Source organism: Pan troglodytes, chromosome 15 (genome assembly GCF_028858775.2).
Source record: "Pan troglodytes isolate AG18354 chromosome 15, NHGRI_mPanTro3-v2.0_pri, whole genome shotgun sequence".
Classification (NCBI taxonomy): domain Eukaryota; kingdom Metazoa; phylum Chordata; class Mammalia; order Primates; family Hominidae; genus Pan; species Pan troglodytes.
The window spans coordinates 65,723,512-65,750,367 of NC_072413.2; the positions used below are offsets into that span (position 1 = coordinate 65,723,512).

Genomic DNA, 26,856 nt, shown 5'->3' on the forward strand with positions numbered 1-26,856 from the left:
CTGTCTCAGTATAATAAAATAAAATAAAATAAAATAAAATAAAGCAAAACTATATATTCACTGAAGAAGGAAGTTCAGGTTTGTGGGTAGAATTGAATGCATTCCATTTTGGACATGCTAATATTTTTAGGTGCATGTCAGCCTTGGGGTGAGTTCCAGGAGGTAGTCAAAAGGCAGATCTGGTGTGGGAAAGAGTTAAGGGGGGCAGTCAAGATGACTGCTGAAGCTAAGGGATTATATGGGAGAGTATGAGTGTCAAGAGGGAATGGCTAGAACATTGAGGAATTTGTCCTTAAGTGGGATGAAGAGAAAGCATAGGCAGAGAAGTGAATAATCTGTACAGGAGATGGCACTCGATGCAGGACTGAGGGAAGAGGTTTGACAATGGTAGACTTGAGGGTAGGGTAGAGGAGGTGCTGAAGGAAGGGCTCCAAGCAGAAATAACAACATGCAGAATTAGCGAGCAGGAAAGCATTCCACCAAAGAAGCCATTCAGTGACCAGACATTGAATGAATTTGTTGTGGAAGAACTAAACATTTCAAGGATAGGTCAGTCAACATTATCACTGTGGAAGAAGAGATGAAGGCCAGGAAAAGGCCATTTCCTCTGGGGTTACTGTGGCTATCGATATTTGGTTGCTTGGGTATTCAAAGAGTCTAATAGCCTTTGATCTACTTTGCTTAAGCTCCAGCCAAAGATATCTGGTAACCTTGGAGTGTCTCAGGTTTCTAAACATAGCAGTCATCTAGCCTAGGTTTAGAGTGGGTGTTCCAACTTTCTCTGTTGTGACATATCTTTGTGCTACGTCTACTACCAGGTGGTTTTCAGGTCTACTTTAATCATTACTGTTGTTTGTTTTTAGAGCTTTTTAAATTTTTAAATTTATTTATTATTTATTTTACTTTAAGTTCTGAGATACATGTGCAGAACGTGCAGGTTTGTTACATAGGTATACATGTGCCGTGGTGGTCTGCTGCACCTATCAACCCGTCAACTAGGTTTTAAGCCCTGCATGCATTAGGTATTTGTCCTAACGCTCTCCCTTCTCTTTCCCACCCACGACAGGCCCCAGTGTGTGATGTTCCCCTCCCTGTCTCCATGTGTTATCATTGTTCAACTTCCACTTATGAGTGAGAACATGCAATGTTTCCTTTTCTGTTCTTGTGTTAGTTTGCTGAGAATGATGGCTTCCAGCTTCATCCATGTCCCTGCAAAGGACATGAACTCATTCTTTTTTATGGCTGCATAGTATTCTACGGTATATATGTGCCACATTTTCTTTATCCATTCTATCACTGATGGGCATTTGGGTTGGTTCCAAGTCTTTGCTATTATAAATAATGCTGCAATAAATATATGTGTGCATGTCTCTTTATAGTAGAATGATTCATAATCCTTTGGGTATATACCCAGTAATGAGATTGCTGGGTCAAATGGTATTTCTGGTTCTAGGTCCTTAAGGAATCGCCACACTATCTTCCACAATGGTTGAACTAATTTACACTCCCACCAACAGTGTAAAACCATTCCTATTTCTCCACAGCCTCACCAGCATCTGTTGTTTCCTGGCTTTTTAATAATTGCCATTCTAACTGGCGTGAGATGGCATCTCATTGTGGTTTTGATTTGCATTTCTCTAATAACGAGTGATGATGAGCTTTTTTCATGTTTGTTGGCTGCATAAATGTCTTCTTTTGAGAAGTATCTGTTCATATCCTTTGCCCAGTTTTTGATGGGATTGTTTTTTCCTTGTAAATTTATTTAAGTTCCTTGTAGATTCTGGATATTAGACCTTTGTCAGATGGATAGATTTAAAAAAATTTCTCCCATTCTGTAGGTTGCCTGTTCACTCTGATAGTGTCTTTTGCTGTGCAGAAGCTCTTCAGTCCATACTCTACACATTCAGAGAAACTTCTCTAATAACGAACTATAGAAATGATCCCTCAAAGTATAGTTGTTTTTTTTTTTTCACATGAGAAATTGGATGAGATCATGTTTCCGGGGAAAGGAGATAATGAGCAGTGATGCCACTGTCCATGGCTCAAGTATCATACTGCAAACATATGCCTGAAGTGGGTGGCAAGAAAACAGTTTAAGCTAAGTTTGAGTTCTGCTTGCCCCAAAGACCCTACACCTGGTTTCAAAGATTGACAATTTGGTTGATATTGAAAAGATATGTAGAGCTTTTAAAATGACAACAGCTTTTTAAAGCCTTTTAGAGGGCTGGGGCACAGGGCCAGGGGAAGTAGCCCTGTAATTCTAGCACTTTGGGAGGATGAGGCAGGATTGCTTAAGCCCAGAAGTTCAAGACCAGCCTGGGCAACATAGTGAGATACTGTCTCTACAAAAAATAAAAAAAAATTAGCCAGGCGACTGCACTCCAGCCTGGGTGACAGAGCTAGACCCTGTCTCAAAAAAAAAAAAAAAAAAAAAAAAAATTCACTAAAGAAGAAACCTTTCACCCATCGGACTAGCATAGATCCAGAAAATTTGGTATTCTGAACAAGATAATTCAATGCAGCATAATCTGTAGCGGCGAAAGATGGCAACAACATAAAATGTCCATCATTAGAAACTGGTTAAATAATTGTGGTATAGCTTCACAGTGGAACACTTTAGTCATTTGCTCTGGAACTGTACACTAGACACTGATAACAATGGTGGCCTCTGGGAGGGGACTGGGCTGGGTGGACAGGGTGGAAGGGACTTTTCACTTACCTTTTGCACCTTATAAATGTATTACCTATCTCTACCCACCCCCCAACTGAAGCAAAAAAAAAAAGTTTTCTGGTGGTAGAGGGTGCACTAACAGTGTTTAACACATAGGAAATGAGATAAATCCTAAGCAAAGTCATTAGTCATTATGGGGATTATTTAGACTAAGTCTGAATTGAAGGCCATCTGATCTTCCCCACTCACCTTTTCTTTCCACAAGGAAAAAGGATGCGAAGGGTAGGAGCAAGACAGCACCAAGAAGTTATGAAGCCAAGAAACATGTTGATAGACACTTTATTGTGGCTTGTTTGTAGTAAAACATTCAACCCCTCAACATGGGTATCTGTTTTGGTGGTGTTTTTCTGTTGGAGACTACAGCGTGGTGTTCAAAGGCTTTTAGCCTCATCTCATATCAGTCTAGTCAGTGGTTGCCTATAATTTGATAGTTCAATGAGTTAGAGGAAAATGTCAGGAAAATCTGGTCTTATCCCAAATTAAGGGCTGCAAGATTTGTGACCCATTAGTATAAAGTGCTTATGTTCAGTGCAAAAAAGGCAGACTCAGAAGGGCAAGCAGATGCCAGAGAAGGACATTTCCTGGGAGATGGATACGTTCTATGACTCAAGGAAGGAAAAGCCAAACTTTAGCCCAAATGGGTCTAGTAGTTTCATTACAGTCTTTCTCCTCTCTAACAGGACCAAAACTTCTCATCTGACAGATGTCCATGAGTTGTTTATTTTACTACTAAAAATCTTGGTTCAGAGGGAAATCCACAGGGTTTCTAAGCACCAGAGACACTGACTTCAGCTTCCAGTTTCTGTTTGTCTCAGCATCATGGATGGGACCAATAGGCTGAGCTCTGGCCAGTGAGAGGTTCAGAGCTGCAGAGCTTTCTTTAGGCCCCACATTTGCAAATTGAAGTCACTGAGTATGACACACCTTTTCTCAAACATTGTCACATCTTGCGTGGGAAGACAAGACAGTGCATATTAAAGAAGCACTTCACCTAGTTTTCCACCAACCAGATGTGACCTATTCATTATTCCCTCATTCTGACTCTGTCCAGAGGCCCAATTCCAAAGCCAACCCTCGACTCCCTTTTCTAAGACAGAGAAAAGAAGCGCACTCCCTTCCCAATGACCCCACATGTCTGCATATCCATCCTGTGGTCCTGAAGAGACTGAAGGGAAGCAGGAGGGAAAAGGAAGCAGCTTCCTAACCAATTCAAGGAGCGCAAACAGGACTGCAGCTCAAATAGGTAAAATCGAGTCATTCAGTCCTAGGATCCTGGCCACCTTTTCTCTCCCCAGACTCTCAAAGAGGAAGTCCCATTCTCTCACCCACCAACTTTGCAGCAGGGACATTCACAACAGGTAGCTCTGTGCTTGTGAGCACCCGCTCCCCCCACCACCCCCCACCGCCTCCCCTGTATCCCTGTTTGGATGGTTAGCCTTTCTTTCCCTCTTGCCCGTGTTAGCCTCACAGACCTGATCATTTATACACATACCCACAGCTTTCAGATGCCTGCACCTGAAAACCCTTCTATTCAGACTACCTTCCAAAGACTCCAGGACTTCTTGTGCTTGGGAGAAGAGACACCTGGAAAACAGGTTTATTCCACAGGTAGCACTCGCCCCAAAGCCATCTCTGAATTTTGGAATGGGAAGGAAGGAAAAGAGGCAATCCTTTTGGTGTTGCTCTAATTCTCTGTAAAAGCCCTCTAGGTAAGAGGAGCTACTAAAGCACGTCCACAGAGGGGGGACTATACAAACAGGACAACCCGGGTCAAGAACCAAAACGCAGGGAAGGTTTTCAGAGTGGCAAGTCTAAAGTAAAGTGCCTCTTTTAAATGGAGAAGAGTTTCATTTGTTCAGAAATGCTTGGGCGTAAACATCAGCACACAGGAACATGCACACATGTGTGCACACACACTCACTCACTCACTCTGAGGTAGAAAGAACTGGCCATCTCCAGACAAACACACATAGATTCCACAATTTTAGAGAAACATGGCACTTGCGTGAAAGGTCCTATCCTTGCCCGGGAAGGCAAGTAGGGTCCAATCCAACTCTTTCCAACCTAGGGCAGAGCCAGAGAAGTCCCACTCCACTGGAGGAAAGAGGTGGAGGGCATCGCCATCACTGCTGTTGCTCAGCTCTCAGGCCACGTGTTCCTGGCCCCACTGCCCAAGGTCACTTCCTGGAGCCTGAGCCATGGGCACCCCGGGGGTGGCTTGTCAGAAGCCACTGGGCACAGATGTCTTGCACTACTGCATCCCCGCTGCTCTTGGCGGCCTGCTGCACCTGCTGGACGAGGGCTGTGGCCCGTGAGTGTTCTTGCTTCACAGCAATCAAGTAGGCAGAACGCAGTTTGCAACATATCAGGTAGGCCCGAACCTGGCAGTCAGTTATAAGAGACAGCGGAAAGGCATCCATCACCGACAAATCAAGTATACAGAGCTGCAGCAGAAAGCTCGGGCAGACAGACACCATGTCTCACCTGCCATGTTCATAACAGGATTCATGTATTTTATGGTATTATAACAACTCTTTCAATATTCTGGACATATGCTATAACACTGTGTTATTTTATAGTGTAAAAAGTTATTACAAATAAGCTAAGAATTTAAAAAAGAAGGCAGGCCAGCAGGCAGTTTGGTCTCTGTCCACTCCCTCTGACACTCTCCTCCTCACTCTCCCAGGCTCTCCAGCATCTTCTGGGGTTCAGGATCAGCATTGCTCTCGCCCAGAGTTGTGATTTTGTAGTTACTTGGGTGATTATTTGATTATGCCTGTCTCCTTGACCAGACTTTAAGCTTCATGAGGGCAAGAGTAGTATCTGTTTTTTCTACTCCTGTAGTATTCCTGGCACCTAGCACGGGGCCTGGCATGTAGTAGGTGTTCAATGAATATGTATTACAGTAATGAATAAACCATCAGAACCCTCCTAGAATGGACACATAGATCCTCCTCTATTTTTCTGTTTTCAGCCAGCTGAATCTAAAGTTTTTTATAATCACAGGAAATCTGGGGAGGAAGACACACACACATGATTGGAAAAAGTCGAATTAACATCTAACCCCACTTAGACCTGATTTGACTCTGCCTGCTTGGACCAAAGGCAGCTGTTGCAGGATGTGCGTATGTGTCTATGTCCCAGGATCGCTATCTCATGAATCCCCAGCTTGGTGGAGACAAAAGTCCCTTCCTTTCTGGCCCTGGTCTCCCCAGCACCCCCTGGTTAAACAGTGCTCTAGGCTGGTGAGCAGAGAGGCCTTCATAAGCTGCCACAGAGCTTCTGCCAGCAGCTCCCTTTCTGCTGCAATAATCCCTGTTGGTTAGTGGAGGGGACTCGCCTTGCTTCCTGTATCAATGCTCCATCTGTTATTTGTTTTGGTCACTAAAGTCTTTCTTTCCTTTCTAAGCTGAATTATAGATAATCTCCTACAGCTAGATGATGTCTGGCATGTTCTGAGGTCACTAAAGTGATCCAGTCCTGTGCTGCTTGGGAATCCACTTGCTGCCCTAGGATGTTAGCTCTCCCCAGGCCTTCAGCTCCCCTTAGCATCTATGTACACTAAGCTAAAAACATATCACAAGTTGGCAGGCAAAATTCCTACCAAGAGAAGAAGGGCATTTTGCCAGAGAGTCTGGAATGGAGTTGAATGAAGTTGTTTTTTGGCAAGCCCCCATGGCCTAAGATCATTTAACTGCATTAGAAAGCTGCTGAGAGAAAAATACCTGAAAAAGTAATAAGGACTGTCTCTATTTTAGAGCGTGTCTTTCCCAGAAATAGAGTCTCTGTCCTGCTGAGTGGGAGGCTCAGTGAAGGCTTGAGAAAGAACTGCAGTCTGGGAATCAGAGGACCTGGACGTCTGTCCTGGCTGTTAGGTTCTCAGTCTGACTCTAGAAAAGTAATTCTTTACATTTCAGGATGTCAGAATTTCATCCTTTCTGACATCATCATGATGTTACAGAAATAAATGAAGAAATGTTTAGAACTTGTTCTCCTTAACCCTGGAGACTGAAAAATGCCCATTAAGTTCAGTCCCAGGATTAGCAATACTGCCATGGGGAGCGTGTAAGAAGCTCTTTGCCTGACATCAGTTTTCATCACAGGGGACTCAGCTGTCAGATAATTTTTCTGCCACTGGCTTTCTCATGCCCCTCCTGGCCTGGGGCCCTTCTTGCAGATGGCAGAAGGATCAATCCAGTGGTCAGCCACAAATGGGGGCATCTGGGAAGATTTTTATTCTGACTGGCACTCCTCCCAAAGGCAACGGGAAGCAAAGGTTCACCAATTTCCCAAAAAGGGACGAGTTCTTTGGCCCCTGAGGAGAGGTTCATTCTGGAGACCGAGACATTGTTGGACATTGTTGGTCAAAGTGTGGGGTGGGGATTTTTTTCTTACTGTACCTTTTTCCCTCTAGGATAAAGAGATACCTGCTTACTCTGGGAACCTCAATCCATCAGTCCACCCAAAGATGGAGGTGAGGTAAGGGATTTCCTAGGGCTCTCTGAGAGAAGACATCAGTATAAAATGGAGATTCAAGAGCAGCCTAGGACATGTTTGTCTTGGGGATAAAGACTTGGGAAGGCAAAGACGCATGCAGTCCATGTTCACCTGCTCCTCATCTATTCCCTCCTTTCTACACCCCTATCCAAGCCTCAGCTCCACCTCTGATAATAAAGAAGCTGAGAAACGGGTTGTATGGAACTATTGTGGGGAGCAAGGGATAAAGGTGACTAGGCAAGCCTGAGACACAATTCATTGGCATCACCAGCGTTTGGAGACAATTCCGCTCACCTTGTTGTCATCATTGTGTATTGCCTGGATCAGGCCCTCCAGCTCCTGTGCAGAACAGAAACAGCACTGTGAGAGGGAGAAGAGTCCCGCAGTCTGGGAGCCAGGGCCCAACCCAGCCTCAGCCCAGCCATTCTGACTTCAGAATGAAAATGTCTGCCTGACTTTTTTTTTCTCAAAGACATGGGGTCTCACTATGTTGCCCATGCTGGAGTGTAGTGGCTTTTCACAGGCATGATCCCACTATTGATAGCAAAGGAATTTTAACCTGCTTCATTTCCAGTCTGGGCCAGTTCACCCCTCCTTAGGCAACCTGGTGGTCCCCTGCTCCTGGGAGGTCACCAAATGGATCATGAACTTAGTGCAGGCACTAAGTTCTAACACTAAGTATGTATCAGTGTAATACACTATAGTCCAAAACTCCTGGGCTCAAGTGATCCTCCCGCCTCAGCCTCTAGAACAGCTGGGATTACAGACATGTGCCACCACACCCGGCTGACTCTTCTTTTTAAACTCAACTCCTGCTTTAAGAACAAGAAAGAAGGCCAGGTGCAGTGGCTCACGCCTGTAATCCCAGCACTTTGGGAGGCCGAGGTGGGCAGATCATGAGGTCAGGAGACGGAGACCATCCTGGCTAACATGGTGAAACCCCATCTCTACTAAAAATACAAAAAATTAGCCGGGCGTGGTGGTGGGCGCCTGCAGTCCCAGCTACTCAGGAGGCTGAGGCAGGAGAACGGCGTGAACCCAGGAGGCAGAGCTTGCAGTGAGCTGAGATACTCCAGCCTGGGCAACAGCGCGAGACTCTGTCTCAAAAAAAAAAAGAACAAGAAAGAAAATTTAACCATAACACTAAGCTTCAGAATTTAGGGAGAAGGAACAGTTCCCAAGGGGCCTGTCCTCGGCCTTCACAAATGGATGTGGCTGTGTTCACTCCAAAAAGCCACCATGGGAGGACAATTCCGCAGGTAACAGGCTTCAAAGTTCATCTGCTGGCCCACCCTGACCTCCTCTAGAATTGCAGGAAGAAGCTCAACTCCATAGACACATCCAGGTGCAAACAAATTTACACAATGGGATGTTGAGGGCCACCTTCTGGGTACGGACATCATCTCCATAAATTTTCTTTACAGGGAAGGGTCAATTATGGTGAGGCCATTATTGCAGAGGGGTTCAGAATGATAAAAGGATCTTGTAGAGTTTCAGGCACATTATGGAAAACAGAACAATAAAGATGGGGATGTGAAGACACTGAAATTGATGGAGGAGCCAAGAGGTACGGGAGGGAGTGTACCTGGGGTGGAATTCTCTTGAACGCTTCCAGGCAGTTGAGGAGGATGGTGTCCTCGTCACTTTTGGCTGCCATGCCTGACTCACTGACACATTTGAGCAGTTGCTGGATCTCACTGTACTTCTCTTTCTCCACCAACTGGCGGGCAGCTCTGCAGTAGGTCATGGCAGCATCCAGCTGGAAGTCCTAGAACAGAACACAACATGATGGGCTTAGGAGCAGGAAACGTTAACGGTGGGGAGGGAGGCAGCATTTAAAAGCTCTCACTATGCTTGGTGTAGATAAGCCATATTGATTGTGGTCACAGTAGAAAACATAAATATACCAAACAAAAAGCAAGCGTCAATTCCTCTTTGGAGTTAGGTAGACCTTTAGGAAGCATCCACAAAAACTGCAGCTGTAGTATCTAAAATGGTACATTTCACTTGCTGCGGTGGCACTCACTGAAAATATTCTTATCAAAATCCTAAGACTAGTTCACTTTCTTGAGAAATGGGCATTGGGGGCTGGTATTTGCTGCCCTGGACACCTGGTGCTCTGTTAAGAGGCAGGTGACTTAGTGTTCAGAAACAGACCCATTCACTGAAAGACTCATTTGCTGAAAACTGCCAGATAAACACCTTAAACCTGGTCTAGGAGAACCCTTATGCCACAGGGCCTGGGTGGAGCTGCCCCTCTGCCTGCCTACCAGGGTATCTGTGTGTGGTGAGCTCTGTCCAACACCAAAAATAGATGGGAAGAAAAACACCTGACTAATCATGTATGAAGCCATTGATCACTGACACACGCACAATGCATAAATCCCCTGCCTGCCCTAAGCTGCCTGCTCTCAGCTCCTGGGGTATCTGCATGGAGCTGTGTGGTGGTGGGCAGGTCTGTAGAGACTCTGCCCCTCATGGTCTCAGTGCCCTGCTCCAGCCCCTGCTCCAGTGCCACAGCCCCACCTGTGTCCTTTTATCACAAGCAATAGGAAACATTCCTCCAGCCAGCTCCTGTACAGACCAAGGATGGGGAACAGCCCTTGTGGCCAGTGGAAAGCCCCTGGCCACCCCTCCAGCCATACTCCCTGTGAGAACCAGCAGTGTTTCTCAGGGAAACAGCTGTGGGGAACTGTCTGAGACCTGGCTCCTGGTATTTATTTGGTAGCTTTTGATGAATTTGTCATGGGTTACTTGGCTTCTGGCAAAGTGGCCTAGAGTCTTGAATTTGACCCAGTTCTGTAACAGTCACATCCTTGATTTCATCCCTAATGTGCATGTAAATCTACTTTTCTTGGGATAAGAATTTCCTAAAGAATAATCTCTCCCGGAACTGTGGTCAGGTGCTGATTGTCCTCAGTATGATTTGAATGATTCAAGTCATACCTGCAGAACACGGAAAGCAATTCCAAAACCATCTTCTACATTTTTCCCTCCCAGCATGACCTGAAAAGGAAAGGGAATCATGCTTAAAAACATGGCAATTACTAGAGAATACTCTTGACCAAGAATGAAGGCCTCTATTTTTTCAATTATTCAACAAATATTTGTTGAGACCCTGCTAAGTGCCAGGCACTAGGGATACAAGAATGATCAAAATGGACCTGATCACCAGTCTTTGGTGGCTCATATTCTAGTGGGGAGGCAGCCATCAAACAAACAACTGAAATAATCACTAGACAACTGCAATTATGATAAGGGTTCTAAAAGATGACAGTAGTCTGCCAGAGGTCTGAAATGCTGCATGTACCTTGCAGGCAACATCCATTTTCACGTGGTTATTTCCAAACAGGGTTGGCAGAGGCAAAGTGGTGATTTGAGAGGTCCCAGCACTTTCACACCGATGCAAGAACCTGGTCACTTCCATCTGCAGCTGAAGTGTGTTCATGTGCCTGTGGTGACAGAATATGCACAGTCCAGCCTCATGAGGGGCCCCAGGTGACTGAGGCCAGGAGACTGAGAAGTCGAATAATATGGCAATGAAAAAGGGAAAACAAATGATATAGTGGGAAAAGAGACCTCAAGTACCTTGTGAGCAGTTATGACAAGACCAAAAAAATGGTGATCTCATGTCCTGCACAGACTCACAATATTATGGTGCACTGTGGAACCAGATAGGGTCCAGTCATTGAATCGATAAGCATTTATTGAGCACCTATGTGCCAGGTACAATAACAGAGGTCAAGAGAGATGAGCCCTGCCCTCAGAGTTTATAGGCTGGAAGAGAAATGAATAGTAAACAAACACATAAAATAGTTAGCAATTAAGCCTCTGGAGGCAATAAATGGTAGTGGTAGAACACTTACTCCAGATGTTGTGTTCTATGTAGAGGGACTGGCAAGTATAAAAGCTGAGAGGAATTAAGGACTTGGTGTGTTGAGGAGCCCTGAGGAGGCCAGGGATCAATGCTTAGCAAGAAGAGAGTAGCAGGAGATAAAGGTGGTGACATCAGTAGGGGCCAGAACGTGCAGGAGCCTTTTGGCCTACTGTAAGGAGTATGGAGTGTAGTCTGATTGTAGCCTGTGATGCTAATCCTCCCTCCACTCCCACTCCCCCTACCAGCTCCTCTGTAGGCTTTCTAGGCTTGTACTACACACTGTCATCTAGGGATGATTCCCTTTAGATTTTTTTTCAGGATTCAGGGAATGGACAAGAGTAGCTTCATCACCTACAGACAACTGCTCCCACCCTTTCTGCCCCACACCAATAGTCCCCTGAACCTCCAGCTACCTTGACACATCAGCTGCAGTCATCTTCTTTCTGAAGAATGTGGTTTTCTTCCTTCCAGAGCTGCGGGATGTTTCTTGGAGGTAGATCTTCAGGTGGTCCTTGGCCTTAAGTAGCCATGAGAGCTTCTCTCCCAGTTCTGTATATGACTTTGCTTTGTGACTGAAGAACCGAATACAGGTCATGGCGGCCCGAACTTGGTCCTAGAAGAGGAAAATAAATGTTCAGGTCAAAGTAGATCAGGGGTTTGAAGGGTGGGGTGTGATGAGAATTCTCATCTGATTTCTGCCTATGAGACCTTGTTTCCAGCACCCACTCCCACCACCAGCTGACTGCTATTTTGAGCCCGTCACCCCCAAGGTCCAAGAGATCCTGAAGTGCACTGACTGGTGGAGCTCTTGGGTAGGACATTATTCCACCACCGAAGAGATGCTAAAAGAAGATATTTCTGATTCTCCACTCAAATTGGCTTCACTTGTACTTTGGCATTAAATAATTCAATTTAGTACTGACAATCCTCAGGCAGATTGGGAGGAACGTGTTCCTTCTCCCTTCACATATTTTCTCTAAAAACACTAACGTTTCCATCATTCCTTATGAATTCTACATTCACGCCTCATGCTTATCTTGAAACTACCATTTATTTCTTTTTTTTACCTGTTCATTTCTTGCTTTCTGAAGAATGCCTTTATTGACAGGATTAAAGTCTGCCCCCAAACTTAGGATGGAAATCCTAATATTATTTAACAATACTGGAGAGCAACATGGATTTGCTCTAGGGTCAGCCAAACAGCAAGGCCAGGGACCAATGACAGTCTCATTCCCTCATCGTGCACTGCCTCTCCTGCAGGGTGGGGCACCAGCAACAGAGGTAGAAGGCAGGAAGGAAGGGGCTGCCATTACCTTCATAAACTGCTGCAGCTCATACAGAATGTGGTAGTAGTTCTTCTTCTGTAAATGTTGGCAGGCAGCAATCAAGTACTTTCCCCAGCTCTCCAAGGTTGGATCAATGGATTCTAGCAAGTTCTCCAAAGTGTGTAGCTTCCCACTTTTATAGCTTGGTTGGAAAATGCCTTCTATAAAAACTTCTGGAGGACTCTCCTGGAGCAGGGCAGGGCGAGAAGTCAGAAGTCTTGAGCCTGGTTCTGGCACTGTCTGGGATCCACTCTGAATTTCCTTCTATTGATGAACCTTCAGCATCCTCCCAATGCAGTGCTTCTTAATCTTTTATGTGTCACAGATACCTTTGAGAATCTCACTCTAGCAACTGCTTCACTTCTCTCCTTCCTTTTACAGAGAAGCCCCTAGACAGGGTTATCTACCCTCACTGTCTCCAATTCCCGCCTGTGATTTTTCTCTTGAACCCACTCTAATCTAGCTCTGCACCCATAATTCCCATTGAAACTGCCCCTTAGGTCACCAGTGACCACTAAACTCTAAATCTAACAGTTAATCCTTGATCCTCATTTTCTATCTGATCAATCAGCAGCTTTTGACAGAGACGGCTTCTTCCTCCTTGAAAAGCCTTTTTAAAATAATTGAGAAAAAACTCTCCTCAGTTGGCCTCCAGCACACTATCCTCTCCAGATTTTCTGTCTATGTCTCTGGCTGCTTCTTCTCAATTTTCTTAGCTGATCCCTCCCAATCTCCCCAGGGCTTAGGAGGAACCTACACTCTTTTCTATTTATACTCACTCTCTTGGTGATTTCATCCAGGCTCATTGTTTAATATACTGTTGATTTGCTGATGATGCCTAAATCCCCATCTCCAGGTTGTTCATTCCTCCTGAACTCCAGAACTGTACATCCAACTTATATCCAATTATCTACTGAACATGTCCACTTGGAGATCTAACTGAATACATCTACAACTACATTCCTGCTTTTTTCTTGAAACCTGCTCTTTCCACAGTCTTCCCTTTCTCAGTCTGTGTCTCCATTCTTTTAGTTGTTCAGGTCAAAAACCTTAGTCATCTTTTCCCTCACACTCCTTCATCAAATCCATCAGCAAATTCTATTGGCTCCACCATCACCATTACAGCACACAGAATCTGGCCACTTCCCACCACCTCCCCTGGACCACACTGGATCCCTGCCATCATCGTTTGTCTGGATTATTGCAACAGACTCCTCCCTGGTCTATCAGCTTCCATTCTTACCTCTTGTCAATCTAACGCCCACAAATGAGCCCAAGTGACTGTTGAAACTGAAGCCAGATCACGTTACTCCTCTGCTCACAGTCTCCCAGGGGTTTCCCTTCTCATCCCTCACAATGTCCACAAGGTCCTGCGTGATTTGGCCTGTGACCTTTCTGACCTTATCTGATAGTACCCTGTCCTAGTGGACTCTGCTCTAGCCGCCCTGGCCTTTGCCCTCATCACACCCTCTGCCTTCCCCATAGATCTGCATGATTTGCTCCTCGTGTTCTTTGGAGCTTTACTCAGATGTCACCTTCCCTGGGCACCCAGTCTAAAATTATACAAGCCACCCCTTCCTCCTCCCTGTTTTATTTTTCTTCTTCTTATTCATCATCTACAATATCTATTTTATTTCTCATGTTTACTATCTCTCTTCCTACTACGGGGGCAGATATTTTTGTCTTTCTTTCTTTCTCTCTCTCTCTCCTTTCTTTCTCTCTCTCTCTCTCTTTCTTTTTCTTTTTTTAAGACAGAATCTCACTCTGTAACCCAAGCTGGAGTGCAGTGGCGCAATCTCAGCTCACTGCAACCTCCGCCTCCTGGGTTCAAGCGATTCTCCTGCCTCAGCCTCCCGAGTAGCTGGGAATACAGGCTCGTGCCACCATGCCCAGCTAGTTTTTGTATTTTTAGTAGAGACAGGGTTTCATCATGTTGGCCACGCTGGTCTCAAACTCCTGACCTCAAGTGATCCACCCACCTCAGCCTCCCAGAGTGTTCGGATTACAGGCATGAGCCACCTTGCCCAACCTTTTGTCTGTTTTTTTACTACTGTATCCTTAGTGCCCAGAATAGCCCTTGGCTATTTAATAATCATCTTGGCATTTAGACTTGAGGTTAGGAGTAATTAACGGAGAGTCAAGGATGGCTATAAAGTCACAGTGTTATACCATGCTAGCATAGTGGCACTGGGCACAAGCTGTTTGGAAGCAGAATGGATCTGGGCTTTGAGAACATTCATAGTGGGTGAGGGTTAGGGGCTTCTTTCCTGATTCAGGTTGTTCCTAACAGAGAAAACCAGACCTAATCTAAAAGTTGTAGGTCACATTTTAAGAAGCAGGGGCATTAGCTCTATAGGAGAGATAGAACACCTCAGAAGGGCAGCACCTCAAGAACTTCCATGCCATCCATTTATCTATCCACTCACTCATTCATAATTGGTACTAGGTCAGGTGCCTGAATATACAGATAAGTAAAATATAGGCCTTCTTGGTCCAGATGGAAAGACTCAATTGTAAACAAACAGTGGCAATCCAGCAGGATAAATGCAGTACCAGGGGCAATGGTGGCTAATGCTGCTTGAGTGTTCTGTGAATGCTCAACAGAGAGGGCCTGAAAGGATACTAAAAGGATAAATAGAATTTTATTTATTTATTTATTTATTTTGAGACAGAGTCTTACTCTGTCGCCCAGGCTGGAGTGCAGTGGCGCAATCTTGGCTCACTGCAACCTCTGCCACCCAGGTTCAAGCAATTCTCCTGCCTCAGCCTCCCAAGTAGCTGGGATTACAGGCACCTGCCACCGCACCCAGCTAATTTTTGTAGTTTTTAGTAGAGACAGGGTTTCACCATCTTGGTCAGACTGGTCTTGAACTCCTGATCTAGTGATCCACCTGCCTCAGCCTCCCAATGTGCTGGGATCACAGGTGTGAGCCACTGCTCCCGATAAATATGAATTTTTTAAGAAAACAGGCTGGGCACGGTGGCTCACGCCTCTAATCCCAGCACTTTGGGAGGCCGAGGCGGGCAGATCACAAGGTCAGGAGATCGAGACCATCCTGGCTAACGTGGTGAAACCCCGTCTCTACTAAAAAAAAAAAATAGAAAAAATTAGCCAGGTATGGTGGCGGGCGCTTGTAGTCCCACCTACTTGGGAGGCTGAGGCAGGAGAAGGGTGTGAACCCAGGAGGCGGAGCTTCCAGTGAGCCAAGATCGTGCCACCGCACTCCAGCCTGGGCTGGAGACAGAGCCAGACTCTGTCTGAAAAAAAAAAAAAAAAAAGGAAAACACAGAAAGGCAGGGCACTCTAGGTAGAAGAAATAGCACATAAAGATTCGTGGAAATAAGACAGTGCATGGTGGCCAGGCGCGGTGGCTCACGCCTATAATCCCAGCACTTTGGAAGCCCAGGCAGGCGGATCACAAGGTCAAGAGATCGAGACCATCCTGGCCAACATGGTGAAACCCCGTCTCTACTAAAAATACAAAAATTAGCCGGGCGTGGTGGCATGTGCCTGTAATCCCAGCTAATCAGGAGTCTGAGGCAGGAGAATCGTTTGAACCTGGGAAGCAGAGGTTGTAGTGAGCTGAGATCTCGCCACCACACTCCAGCCTGGCAACAGAGCAAGACTCTGGCTCAAAAAAAAAAAAAAAAAGTGCATGGTAAATCAGGAAAATTTAAGTAACTTAATGAGTCTGGAATGTAAGGTACACATAGGATTTGTGGTGAAAATAAATTAGAGAAATAAGGAGGCCTGATCCTGGTGAGTTCTGTAGCATGCTAAGGAATCTGAAGTTCTTCCTGTGGCCATGGAGATCCTCTGAAGGCTTTTTAGGGAGGGGAATAACATGAATCTATTTATGTTTTAGAAAGCTCAGTCTTTGGGCAGAGTGGGCAAAGGGACAAAATACACAGGGAAAAGGCTAGGGACAGAATGTCTTCCATGCTCCAGGCATTCAGGTGTAATTTTCACAATGTCTTTTCTCCTCTCCCTACCTGCTTGAGAATAAATGTAAGATATTTCGGTTCAAGGGTAACTATGATTACAGCAGAAAAAAAGAAGGCTTATTTCCTAACTCTGACAAATATAAAGCAAGGGCACTGCTGTCGTCAGCTTATACCAAGCTAATGAAGTAAGCAGCTTAGCTCTCTGGATTACAGCTGTCAGAGGGAACGGAACTAGGTGATTTCCATTCCCAATTTGTGCCTGGGAAAAGCATCTTTACTGCTAAACTCATCTGGAAACTGAGGAAAAGGAAAAAAGTTAGCAACTCAACTCCGTGTAACATGACTTCTACATTATTCTTAAGACCTGGTTAGTAGCTAAGAATAGTCAGTAGCCAAGCACTGGTAAAAACACCCCCCTTCACTGTCCTGTAGGAGTATAGTCATAATAACTTTGTGAACTGCTGATTTCACTTGGATCAATCTTAGAAAATATGTCTATCTGTACATTTGCATTGGCTGCTGTTTTGAATTAGGGTGGCAGAGTGAAATTAAAGTCTGCCTTGAGCTCCTTCAATTTCCTACAAAATTTGGTACATCTCAGCCAATTTCTCCAAGTTATTATGGAACATTCAGATAAAAAAAGGAATGTAGCTGGGTGCAGTGCATGTGCCTGTAGTCCCAGCTACTCAGTAGGATGAGGTTGGAGGATTTCTTGAGCCTAGGAGGTCAAGGGTGCAGTGAGCTGTGATCATGCCACTGCATTCTAGCCTGGGCAACATAGTGAGTCCCCATCTCGAAAAAACAAAAACAAAAAAATGGGTCATGGTAAAACGAAGTCCTGATTGCTTATTAAGAGCTCCAAAGATGTAATGTTCTTCAGTGGTGCCTTTGCTTCCAGTGGGAGGGGGGTAGAGGATGGGAGAAGAAAAAAAGGAGAGCATATTCTTCTTTCATCATCTATTTGGGGTTCAACTATAGGATTGGCGCCATGGGTACTTCCTGGCCCTTGTAATAACAACTCTGAATGGACCAGCAGCTGGGTCAGAAGCTGGACACCATCCCAGGCCAGGTAGGGAGGCGCGTGGAAGCAGACTCTAAGCAATATGCCCAAGGCCACACAAGACTCACACTGAGCATCTCATTCCAGAGACCATGCTCTTAACCACTATCCGATTCTGCTGCATGTTTTGGCAGAAGGAATGAAACATGCCTTTGCTGGTGAGGGCAGTGATTTGGGATCTAGGCTAAGACTTTTCACACTCACTGAATAACAGTTGTGCAGAGTCCCCTGTTTTGACTTGACTCTGCTAGAGATGGCCCCATAGCTCAACACAGGGTTAAGTGTCAGGGGGTTATTGTCCCACTTAAGGCTGAGTGGTCCAAGCCAGAGGAGTAAGGCAGGCACTGCCTTTTTGAGCTGTGTCCATGTCCCACCTTGTTGAGAAGGTGCAGAAGAGCTTCCCGCAGGCAGCTGTGCCTCACGTAGAAGCTGATGATGGCCAGGTTGGTGCTATAGTTGTGCAGGTAGAAGAGGCATTCCTGGTAGTAGGTGTTGTTCATGATTTTCCCTTCAGGAATCACTGCCAGAGAAAGGCTCTGCGTCCGAAGGGTAGCTTCCAGTTCCCTCAGGGTGGCAAAGTAATCATCATCTTGCTGACAGCACAGGAGAGCGAGAGAGAAAAATGAAACTCAAAAAGTTCTCAGCAGGCACTGAAAATATTGCTTGCAAAGAATATTTAACAATGTGCACACCAACATGGCACACGTATACATATGTAACAAACCTGCACGTTGTGCACATGTACCCTAGAACTTAAAGTATAATAAAAAAATTAAAAAACAAATAAAGAAAGAATATTTAACAATGTGGAAAAATGTTCATAATTTTTCAGTGTCAAAGGCAGAACAGGCAGGATACACAATTCTACATATTATGATATGGTACAACCCCAGTTTCATTAAATAACATAACATAGAAAATTCACCAGAATTTTAACACTAATCAGTCTGTGTATGGGATTATATGTCATATGTCATTTTTATCTTTTTAAAAATGTCTCCTTATTTTAAAAAAAATTACATCTATTACTTATCTAACCATATATAGTTACTTATCTAACTATATGTGATGGAAAAAAAAATTTTTTAACCTGGTCGATGCTGAGCCAGGACTGACACTGTTAGCTGAATTTCCACTGATTCTTTTCCCAGGTCATTGCTATTCCTGGGCCTCCCTCCCTGAGCCAGGCACTCTTCCTGCTTTGCTCTTACCAAGGATACAAGGGGCCTCACTGTGGACTCTAGGTACTCAACCACATCCTGCACCAGCCTTGAGCCATGATTCAGCTGATTGAGGTCAAATGGGGGCTTCAGACAGCGACTGAACTTCTCCCGTGCAGCAGTGAGGTTCCCGGCTTTGAGGCAGGCCATGCCCCAAGCATGCCACGCCCCGGTGGTATCAAGCCCAGTCTTTGTGGAAACCTGGGAGAAAAATTGCCCCTTTTAGTGAGTGGTAGCTACATTCAGGCCTAAATGTCCCAAAGACCTATTCTATTCCCAAGTTGCCAACCACCTCATTCCCACTATCTGCCATTACTTCTCTGCTGGCAAACTAGTCATGCCCCCGATTCTACCCCATGGGCAGGACAACTGAGAGACGGCAACACCTGTTTGCAAGGCTAAGCAAAAGCAACTTGCTACAGTGGGGTAGAAGTAAGCTTTGTCTTTGTCTTTGTCTCACCTCAACGCCCAGTTGGTAGTACTCGGCTTCCAAAAGCTGGTTCCTTAGCCTGGTTACTGCAGCTGGCTGCAAGATCTGATCCAAAGATGGCACGTGGCGATAGGCAGCAGCAACTAAAATATTCAGCACATCTACCTTGCTGATGTAGCTACAAGGAGGAAAAGGGCAAGGCCATGAGGCTCCCTAGAGTCTTACTAAGAGTAGCCGCTTAAAGGTTTCCTATTCCATTTTCTTTTTTCTGTTTGTTTTGAAACAGAGTCTCGTTCTGTCACCCAGGCTGGAGTGCAGTGGTCCGATCTCGGCTCACTGCAACCACCGCCTCCTGTGTTCAAACGATTCTTCTGTCTCAGCCTCTCCAGTATCTGGGATTACAGGTGCCTGGCACCTTGCCCAGCTAGTTTTTGTATTTTTTTAATAGAGACAGGGTTTCACCATGTTGGCCAGGCTGGTCTCGAACTCCTGACGTCAGGTGATCCGCCCACCTCGGCCTCCCAAAGTGCTGGGATTACAGGCCTACTCCATTTTCAATGTGAAAGTGATCATGAGAATTGAGAGTTGCATAGCATAGATGTCATGAGTGAAAGCTCTGGAGTCACACTGAATTACGGCTCTATTACTTAGTAGCTCTATGACCTGGGGCAAGTTAGTTAACCTTTCTCTGCCTTAGTTTACTCATCTGTAAAATGGATATACAGTCATGTGCCACATAATGACATTTCAGTTAGCAATGAACTGCATATACAATGGTGGTCACATAGGATCATAATATCATATTTTTACTATACTTTTTCTATATTTAGATACACAAATACCATAGTGTTACAATTGCCTACAGTATTCAGTACAGTAACATGTTGTACAGGTTTGTAGCCTAGGAACAATAGGTCATAACCTAGGTGGGTAGAAGGCTATACCCTCTGGGTTTGTGCAAGTGCACTCTATGGTGTTTGCACAATGACGAAATCACCTGACAATGCATTTCTCAGAACATATTACTGTTGTTAAGCAATGCATGACTGTGACAGTGGAGTTTTAAGGATAAAATGAAATAACCCAAGTAAAAGGGCTTAGGATAATATCTGGAACTTTTCTGGCACTCAATAAATGTTAGATATTAATGTTTGGAGTGGGGATGCTCAGGAGTATTTGAGGCAAGGCCTTTACACTGTATGTTGGGGGCTTACAAGTGACCCATCTGCTTTTTGGTCCTTTTGAACCCTTCTTCATGAGTGAGAGAGCACAGATTCAGTATCAATGGCCTGTATTCCTGGTCAGTGCACAGGCCACATCGCTACCATTCCCTGGAGATGCTGCTGGGTGGAGGCATCCTGGTCCTTCACTCTTATTCTAGACTTGACATCCTCACCCTGGGTTAAGGATGGGCCCTCATTATAGCCTAGTAGGGCTGCCTTCTGTGATCTCACCTGGTGCTTGTAAAAACCTTATAAGGATAGAAAGCCCAGAGGGCTGGATTATACTACAGAGTGTAGTGCTGCTGAGACAACCCTACACTCAAGGTTCCTGAATCTCGTCTCATAACTGCAGCAAAAACCTCTGTGGATCCTGACTTATCCACCAATTACCTAGAAAGGGATTCTGTACATCAGTGATTCTTAACAATGTAGGGATGGGGGAGAGGAAAGTATAGTGTATAAGAGCATCGGCACTCATAATATTTTTGCATATTTGGGAAATGAAAACATTTGTAGTAGGTGGTGAGTTTATTTTTATGTTTTTAGAGACAGGGTCTCACTACATTGCCCAGGCTGGTCTCGAACTCCTGGCCTCGGGATCCTCTTCCCTCAGCCTCCTGAGTAGCTGGAATTACAGACAAGAGCCACTGCACCCAGCTGAGTTTTGTTTTTAAGCCTATATTTATTTATTTGTTTGTCTATCAGAAGGGGGTATGAGTTAAAAACATTAGAAAAATACTCTGAAATCCAAGAGTTTGTAAGTGATTTGCATGGCGACACATGTGAGCAATGAATCCACTCCCATCAAGAAACTGGTGCAAAGGGAAAGATTCTTAGAGTGGGCATGTCTGAATGCAGGATCAGAGAAAAGGCTGTTTAAATAGAAACCATTGCTGTAAACTGTCAAAGACGCGCAAGACACCTTGGGGTGGGTGAGAATCCTATTAAAGTGAGGACTTCCTTACTTTCTGCTGCCCTGAGCCTAAAAATGGATATTTCCTTCATCTGTATTACATTTTAAAGGAAATACAGGACTTGATGTGAAGTTTGTTTTCCCCCCAATCTAAATATCTTTTCCTTTTTTCATTTACATTACTGATACTTGAGATATATTTGAATATATTTTTACTTTTGCCTTAAGTCTTTTTTCATGTTTCCTTTGTTTTCCACCTTTTTTTTCCTCCTCCTATCCTTTTCTCATAATTAGGTAGATTTTTTATTCTTTTCATGGTTATTTCAAAAATTTAACACATATCTGTTTCTTCATTTATCAACTTGAAAAATGATGTAGAATCTATTACCTCTTGATATAAAGGAATCAGATTAGTTCCTTTTCACTTCCTTCTAATTTGTTTCACCTCCTCCTGCTTTTCTCAACCTTCTAGTTTTTGTTACTAAAAATAATAACAATTACTAACATTTTCGGAATACACAGTATATACCAGGCTTAGTTCTCCACCATTTACATGGATGATCTCATTTTATCCTCGTAACAGCCCCATGAGATCAGTATTACCACCCCATTTTATAGACGAGGAGACTGAGGCCTAGAGGGGTTAACAGAGCTAGGAAGTCGTGAAGCTGGGATTTGCTGGGCTCCATGCTGGCTGCTGAGTCTGTAGGCAAGTATTCCAAGCAAATGTCTGAGGGAGGCAATGATACCGCAAAGAAAATTATGCTCCCTTCTCCCAAATCTGGTTAGGACTGAGTGCTGGGAACACACAATCTGAGTCACACATCTGAGTGGATAAGCAGGGAATTAGGAGTCACTGTCAGGTTAATGGATGGAGTCAAAACCGGTTGTACAGGAACCTGAGGGAGGTCTAATCATACCTTTTCCATACACACTTCTACTTTGTGACCCCAGTTCCTACCTGGGACACAGGAATAGACCAATTCCCAGAGTGCTTTTTAAAATCTATTATCCAGAATTCACTGAAGTCACAGTTTGAATTTGGTCAGGATTGGAGTAGAGTTTTGTTCAAGGCTAATCACTGGACATTCAAGGAGGACACATTTTCTTTAAAAGCCAGAAAGTCCCACAGAGACTAAAGGTGCTTCCCTACATTGACTTTAATGACAAATCAACTAATGAAAGTCTTTACTCTCTTTCTGACTGGTATAGCTAGAGTAAACTCTGCTTTGAGGGTCTGCTCTGAAAAAGAAAAGGACACAGGGTGTCAGGTAGGATGGGGAAGAACACGAGATCTGGCAACACCGTTTCATCAACATTACAGAGATGAAAAATCTTTCAGCATGTCTTGTCAGAGAGGATGGTGAGATAAAAAAATCACAGTGGGGTCAGAAAAAGAAGCTGGCTAGAAACTGCTCCTATGTAAAAGAATAGAGACCCATTGCCCTCTACCTGTCACAAAGAGCCAAGTCTTGGCTCTGGCCGGCTTTGACGAACATCATCTTGGCGCTGAACAGCAGCTGCTTCATGATGTCCGTGAGCAGCCCGGCATCCACCTCTGGGTTGGTGAGGCCCTTGGAGAGCCTGCAGCAGTGCTCAATCAGCTGGTGACCACAGGCAATGCTGTCCCGGTGCAGATTCAGGATGGCAATGCACAAGGAGGCGCTGGGGGCCTGGCCGGGGTGGAAGAAGGGAGAACACATGGTGAGTCCAGGGGCCAGAGCATTCTCCAAAGGCAGCTGGGTGGCAGAAATTATCCTTCCCCTTTCAAAAGGCTGAAAGACCCTGGAAGAAGGAACCAGATTCCACAAGAAAGCAGAAGTGGAACTAAACAAATTTCAGATGTTCTAAGTAGCACTGCCAAAACTCTGGCTTTTAAGTTATGTCATTTTACTGGGAAGAAGGGCACTGTGTCCACCTCTTACCTACTTCTTTATTTTTTTGAAACAGGGTCTCACTCTGTTGCCCAGGCTGGAGTGCATTGGTGCGATCTCGGCTCACTGCAACCTCTGCCTCCTAGGCTCAAGCAATCCTTCCACCTCAGCCTCCCAAGTAGTGGGGACCACAGCTTTGTGCCACCATGCCGGGCTAATTTTTGTATTTTTTTTTGTAGAGACGGGGATTTCACCATGTTGCCCAGGCTGGTCTCAAACTCCTGGGCTCAAGCGATTCACCCACCTCAGACTCTCAAAGTGCTGGGATTACAGGTGGGCACCACTGCGCCCAGCCTTGTTACCTACTTCTTGACAATGTCCATGGGTCCCCTCCTTTCTCTGGTCCACTAGTGCAAGTCCTTATTGCTGACTTGGACAACAATGGTCAGCTCACTTGTCTGACCACCTAGAGGAGTTTCTGCTTTAAGCCATGGACACACTGCTGCTAAATTAATATTCCTAAAGCACACTTGGAAACCTTTCATAGGCCCTTGATACCTATCAAGTAGATAGTCCTTACTGCAGAATGCCAGGCCCTATATATAAATAATCCTTTTCAAGCCTACCTTTTATGAGCTCTCTATTAACCCTATTGACTCTATGTTCCCTTCAAATTAAACAGCTTCCACTTCTCCAATCATGCCCTGCAATTTTGGACACGGTGTCTTTGCTCAGATGTTTTAATTTTGTATTCTTTGTCCTTCCCCATCCCCACTCTCCTCACGACCCCCAGCTTTCTGCTTGTCACACTCCTACCATTCTTCCAAAGCTCATCTTAAATGCTACCTCTTCCACGAAGCCTTTCCTGGTCTCCCCTTCTGCAATTCCCAAGATGTTCATTATTTTCTGCCTTAATGGATTTACTGGTTTAGCTCCCATATTATTGCACTATAAACAAGTAAAGGCCAGGTGTGTTCACCTACCTCTGTATTTCTCGTCATACTGCTACACATCATAAAGAAACTTAAGTGACCATTGCATTTTATTGCTATTACCTGCTCATAGTAAAATTCACTCCGCACCAGCTCATTTTCCTCCTCTTTGAGATCCAAAATCCATTCCACCTCATCTGCTTTGGGGACTCTCACCACAAACGAGTATGGAGGGCTTTCACTCTTGGAGCTGTCTAGAGCTGAGAAGAGAAATGCCATTCATGTGTCATTCACAGGCTGGCAGTTCAGTCTAACCCAGTCCAGTGAGCTGGCATGAGTTGCAGGTAGACACTTGCCTGCTATTTCAGGGCCCCTTTCTCTCTCCTTGGTTCCTTTTGTTTGCTTTAGGACACCCCACTAAGCACCTCAAACCGTCTTCCCCAGGCGTAGACCTGAGGCGAGTGTTACAGTATTTGTCACGTAACCTTCTTGCTTCACACAAGAAACCTTAAAAGGGGCGTGTTTCTCAAATAGATGGCTGAGCCACTGGACACTCTAAAAACTAAACTGTTGTGGACAGATACAGGCCAAACTGTTAACAGGGATTACCTAGGGGTAAGGAGGGAGCATGGGGAGGTAGGATGGTAAAGGGAAACTTAAGAAAAACTAAAATAAAATCACCTACTAAAAGTTAAGAACCAAATTATTTGGTTGCTGGCCTTCTCAATGCTGGAAGCTAATAGGCCAGTGTAATAGGTTAATATGATGAACTTCAGAGGAAACAGGCTGATACAAAGGCCAAGAATTTGCTTTGGCAAACAAGTTGGATGGAGTGCATAAGTTGGACAAGTATATCAGTCACAGCTGATGTGCTGAAGATAGAGTCAACTTAAGTACACAAATGAAGAGTCACAGAGAACGGGATTTGGCCTTACCTTCTGGTTTTTCTGAAGGCTCCTCTGGTACACTGAAAACAGAGAAAGAAAAATTATTAAATAAATGCCTGAGTCACTTCTTTGTTTTGAGCTTCGTAGACAGCATCAACTTACATTGTCTCCCTGGTACAATGGAGGGCTCTTTGAGGGTAGAATTGTTGAATGAAAGAGTCCCCCATCAATACTAACTGCCCATTTCAAATCTCAGCAGTATGGTGTGTGGGTAATTCCTCCAGGAGGGAGGGAGGCAGTGGTATGCTAGGGTCACGGAAACTGTAGAATAAGTATGGTGTGTCTTCCTTCCTATGCGATCAGTAATCATTATGGTAAATAATGACCAAAAATGTTCACATCAGGACAAACACAATAATGCTATGGAGGAGAATAGAAAATCTATTTAAGTTTGTAAATAAAACATGCAGAATTCAAAGTAACTGGTTTTGGATGGTTGCTTTGGCCCATATTCCTAGATGCTCTAGGAGTCTTAGGTTCATGCTTCTTTGCTACTAGAAGTAGTGGAAACAACTGAGCAACACTGAGCCAACAAACAAAGTCTTGATCTGTCTCGCCAGAGGTATGAGCAGTTTCTGAAATTTGTTACCAGGTGAACTCTGTGTAGGCAAGTATGGAGGCTCTTCTAATTACGGATTACAAGCAAGAATGACTACCTAGATCAGAGTTGATATAAGCGATGCCCAACCATTCAGCAGGTGTGAACATGTCCATTTGAGTCCAGCTGAGACCAGTTGAAGCAAGAGAGGCTGGAAAATAGGTGAGTTGGTGAACTAAGCTCAATGGCCTCTGTCTGGGGAAGGGCTAAGGAATCAACGTCCCGATTTCAGAACATCATGTAAGAGCCTTGAACACCTCTTCCTCTCACCCTACTTTCTCTCTTAGTGGTTTCTCTGACCAAAGTCAGTGTACAAACACTTCAGTGTAGAGTTAATGGCATTTCAGTGTGAATGTTAAACATTTCTGGATTTGAAATGCTCTCCATAATGAGACTCCTAGGAGTGTAGGGACCTGGGGGAGGGTGCAGCGGTCAATAATAGCAACAGCCCTGCTGTAGGATACTCACTCTTTGTTGCAGTAACTATAGCACTGATCACACACACGAGCAGGGTTCTCTCTGCAGCCTTCAACCACCATTTTCTTAGTGGAGCAGGAGCTGCACACTAGCCGGCCACAGCGGCGACAATGATGACGCCTGTTAAACTGAGGAATGCCATCAGGAGGAGAAGAAAGAGGGAGGAGAGAAGGGGAGATTGCCATCAATCCATTTATACATGGTATTAACTACCAGTGGCTTACTTTCTAAGAACACCAACTGCTTGGGTCTCTATTGGAAAAGGACACACTAGTCCTTGCCCTCAAAAATTGAACATTTAAAAATATCTGTCAGCTGATGGGCAAAAGTGCCAAGTCGTGGAGCTTTGCAATAGCTCCTGACAAGTTCTACTTGTGTATGGACGCAACATGTGGAAAAACAAGAAAAAGTAGTGGAGAAGAAGTCACTTTCTAAGCCAGTGCAGATCACATTTCTACATGGTATTGATGACAATGATTAAAAAGTATCCCTTTCAAAATGCCTTTATTTGTTTTCCCCAAGGTTATTTTAGCAGGTGCCATTTGTAACACATGATAAACATGAAGCAAGACTTTTAGGCTGGGCACGGTGGTTCACGCCTGTAATCCCAGCAGTTTGGGAGGCAGAGGTGAGCGGATCACCTGAGGTCAGAAGTTCGAAACCAGCCTCGCCAACATGGCAAAACCCCATCTCTACTAAAAATACAAAAATTAGCCAGGTGTGGTGGCGGGAGCCTGTACTCCCAGCTACTTGGGAGGCTGAGGCAGAAGAATTGCTTGAATCCAGGAAGCAGAGGTTGCAGTGAGC

The 26,856-nt window shown here is 44.7% G+C and overlaps 1 protein-coding gene across 6 annotated transcripts in view; it reads right to left on the reverse strand.

Moving 5' to 3' along the window:
* Positions 1–2,994: 2,994 nt before the first annotated feature.
* ZFYVE26 (zinc finger FYVE-type containing 26) overlaps positions 2,995–26,856 on the reverse strand; it is a 70,100-nt gene continuing 46,238 nt past the window's right edge. For all 6 annotated transcript variants that reach the window (XM_063793604.1, XM_009427995.5, XM_016926249.4 and 3 more), the window contains 14 exons: positions 26,041–26,177; positions 24,963–24,994; positions 24,151–24,287; positions 22,674–22,894; positions 19,116–19,263; positions 18,647–18,856; positions 17,810–18,028; positions 12,419–12,616; positions 11,519–11,718; positions 10,539–10,680; positions 10,175–10,234; positions 8,814–8,996; positions 7,523–7,567; positions 2,995–5,112 (listed from right to left, as the gene is read on the reverse strand). In XM_063793604.1, coding sequence (XP_063649674.1) covers positions 4,909–5,112; positions 7,523–7,567; positions 8,814–8,996; positions 10,175–10,234; positions 10,539–10,680; positions 11,519–11,718; positions 12,419–12,616; positions 17,810–18,028; positions 18,647–18,856; positions 19,116–19,263; positions 22,674–22,894; positions 24,151–24,287; positions 24,963–24,994; positions 26,041–26,177 — 2,136 coding nt within the window. In that variant the 3' untranslated portion in view covers positions 2,995–4,908. The remainder of the gene's footprint in view (positions 5,113–7,522; positions 7,568–8,813; positions 8,997–10,174; positions 10,235–10,538; positions 10,681–11,518; positions 11,719–12,418; positions 12,617–17,809; positions 18,029–18,646; positions 18,857–19,115; positions 19,264–22,673; positions 22,895–24,150; positions 24,288–24,962; positions 24,995–26,040; positions 26,178–26,856) is intronic.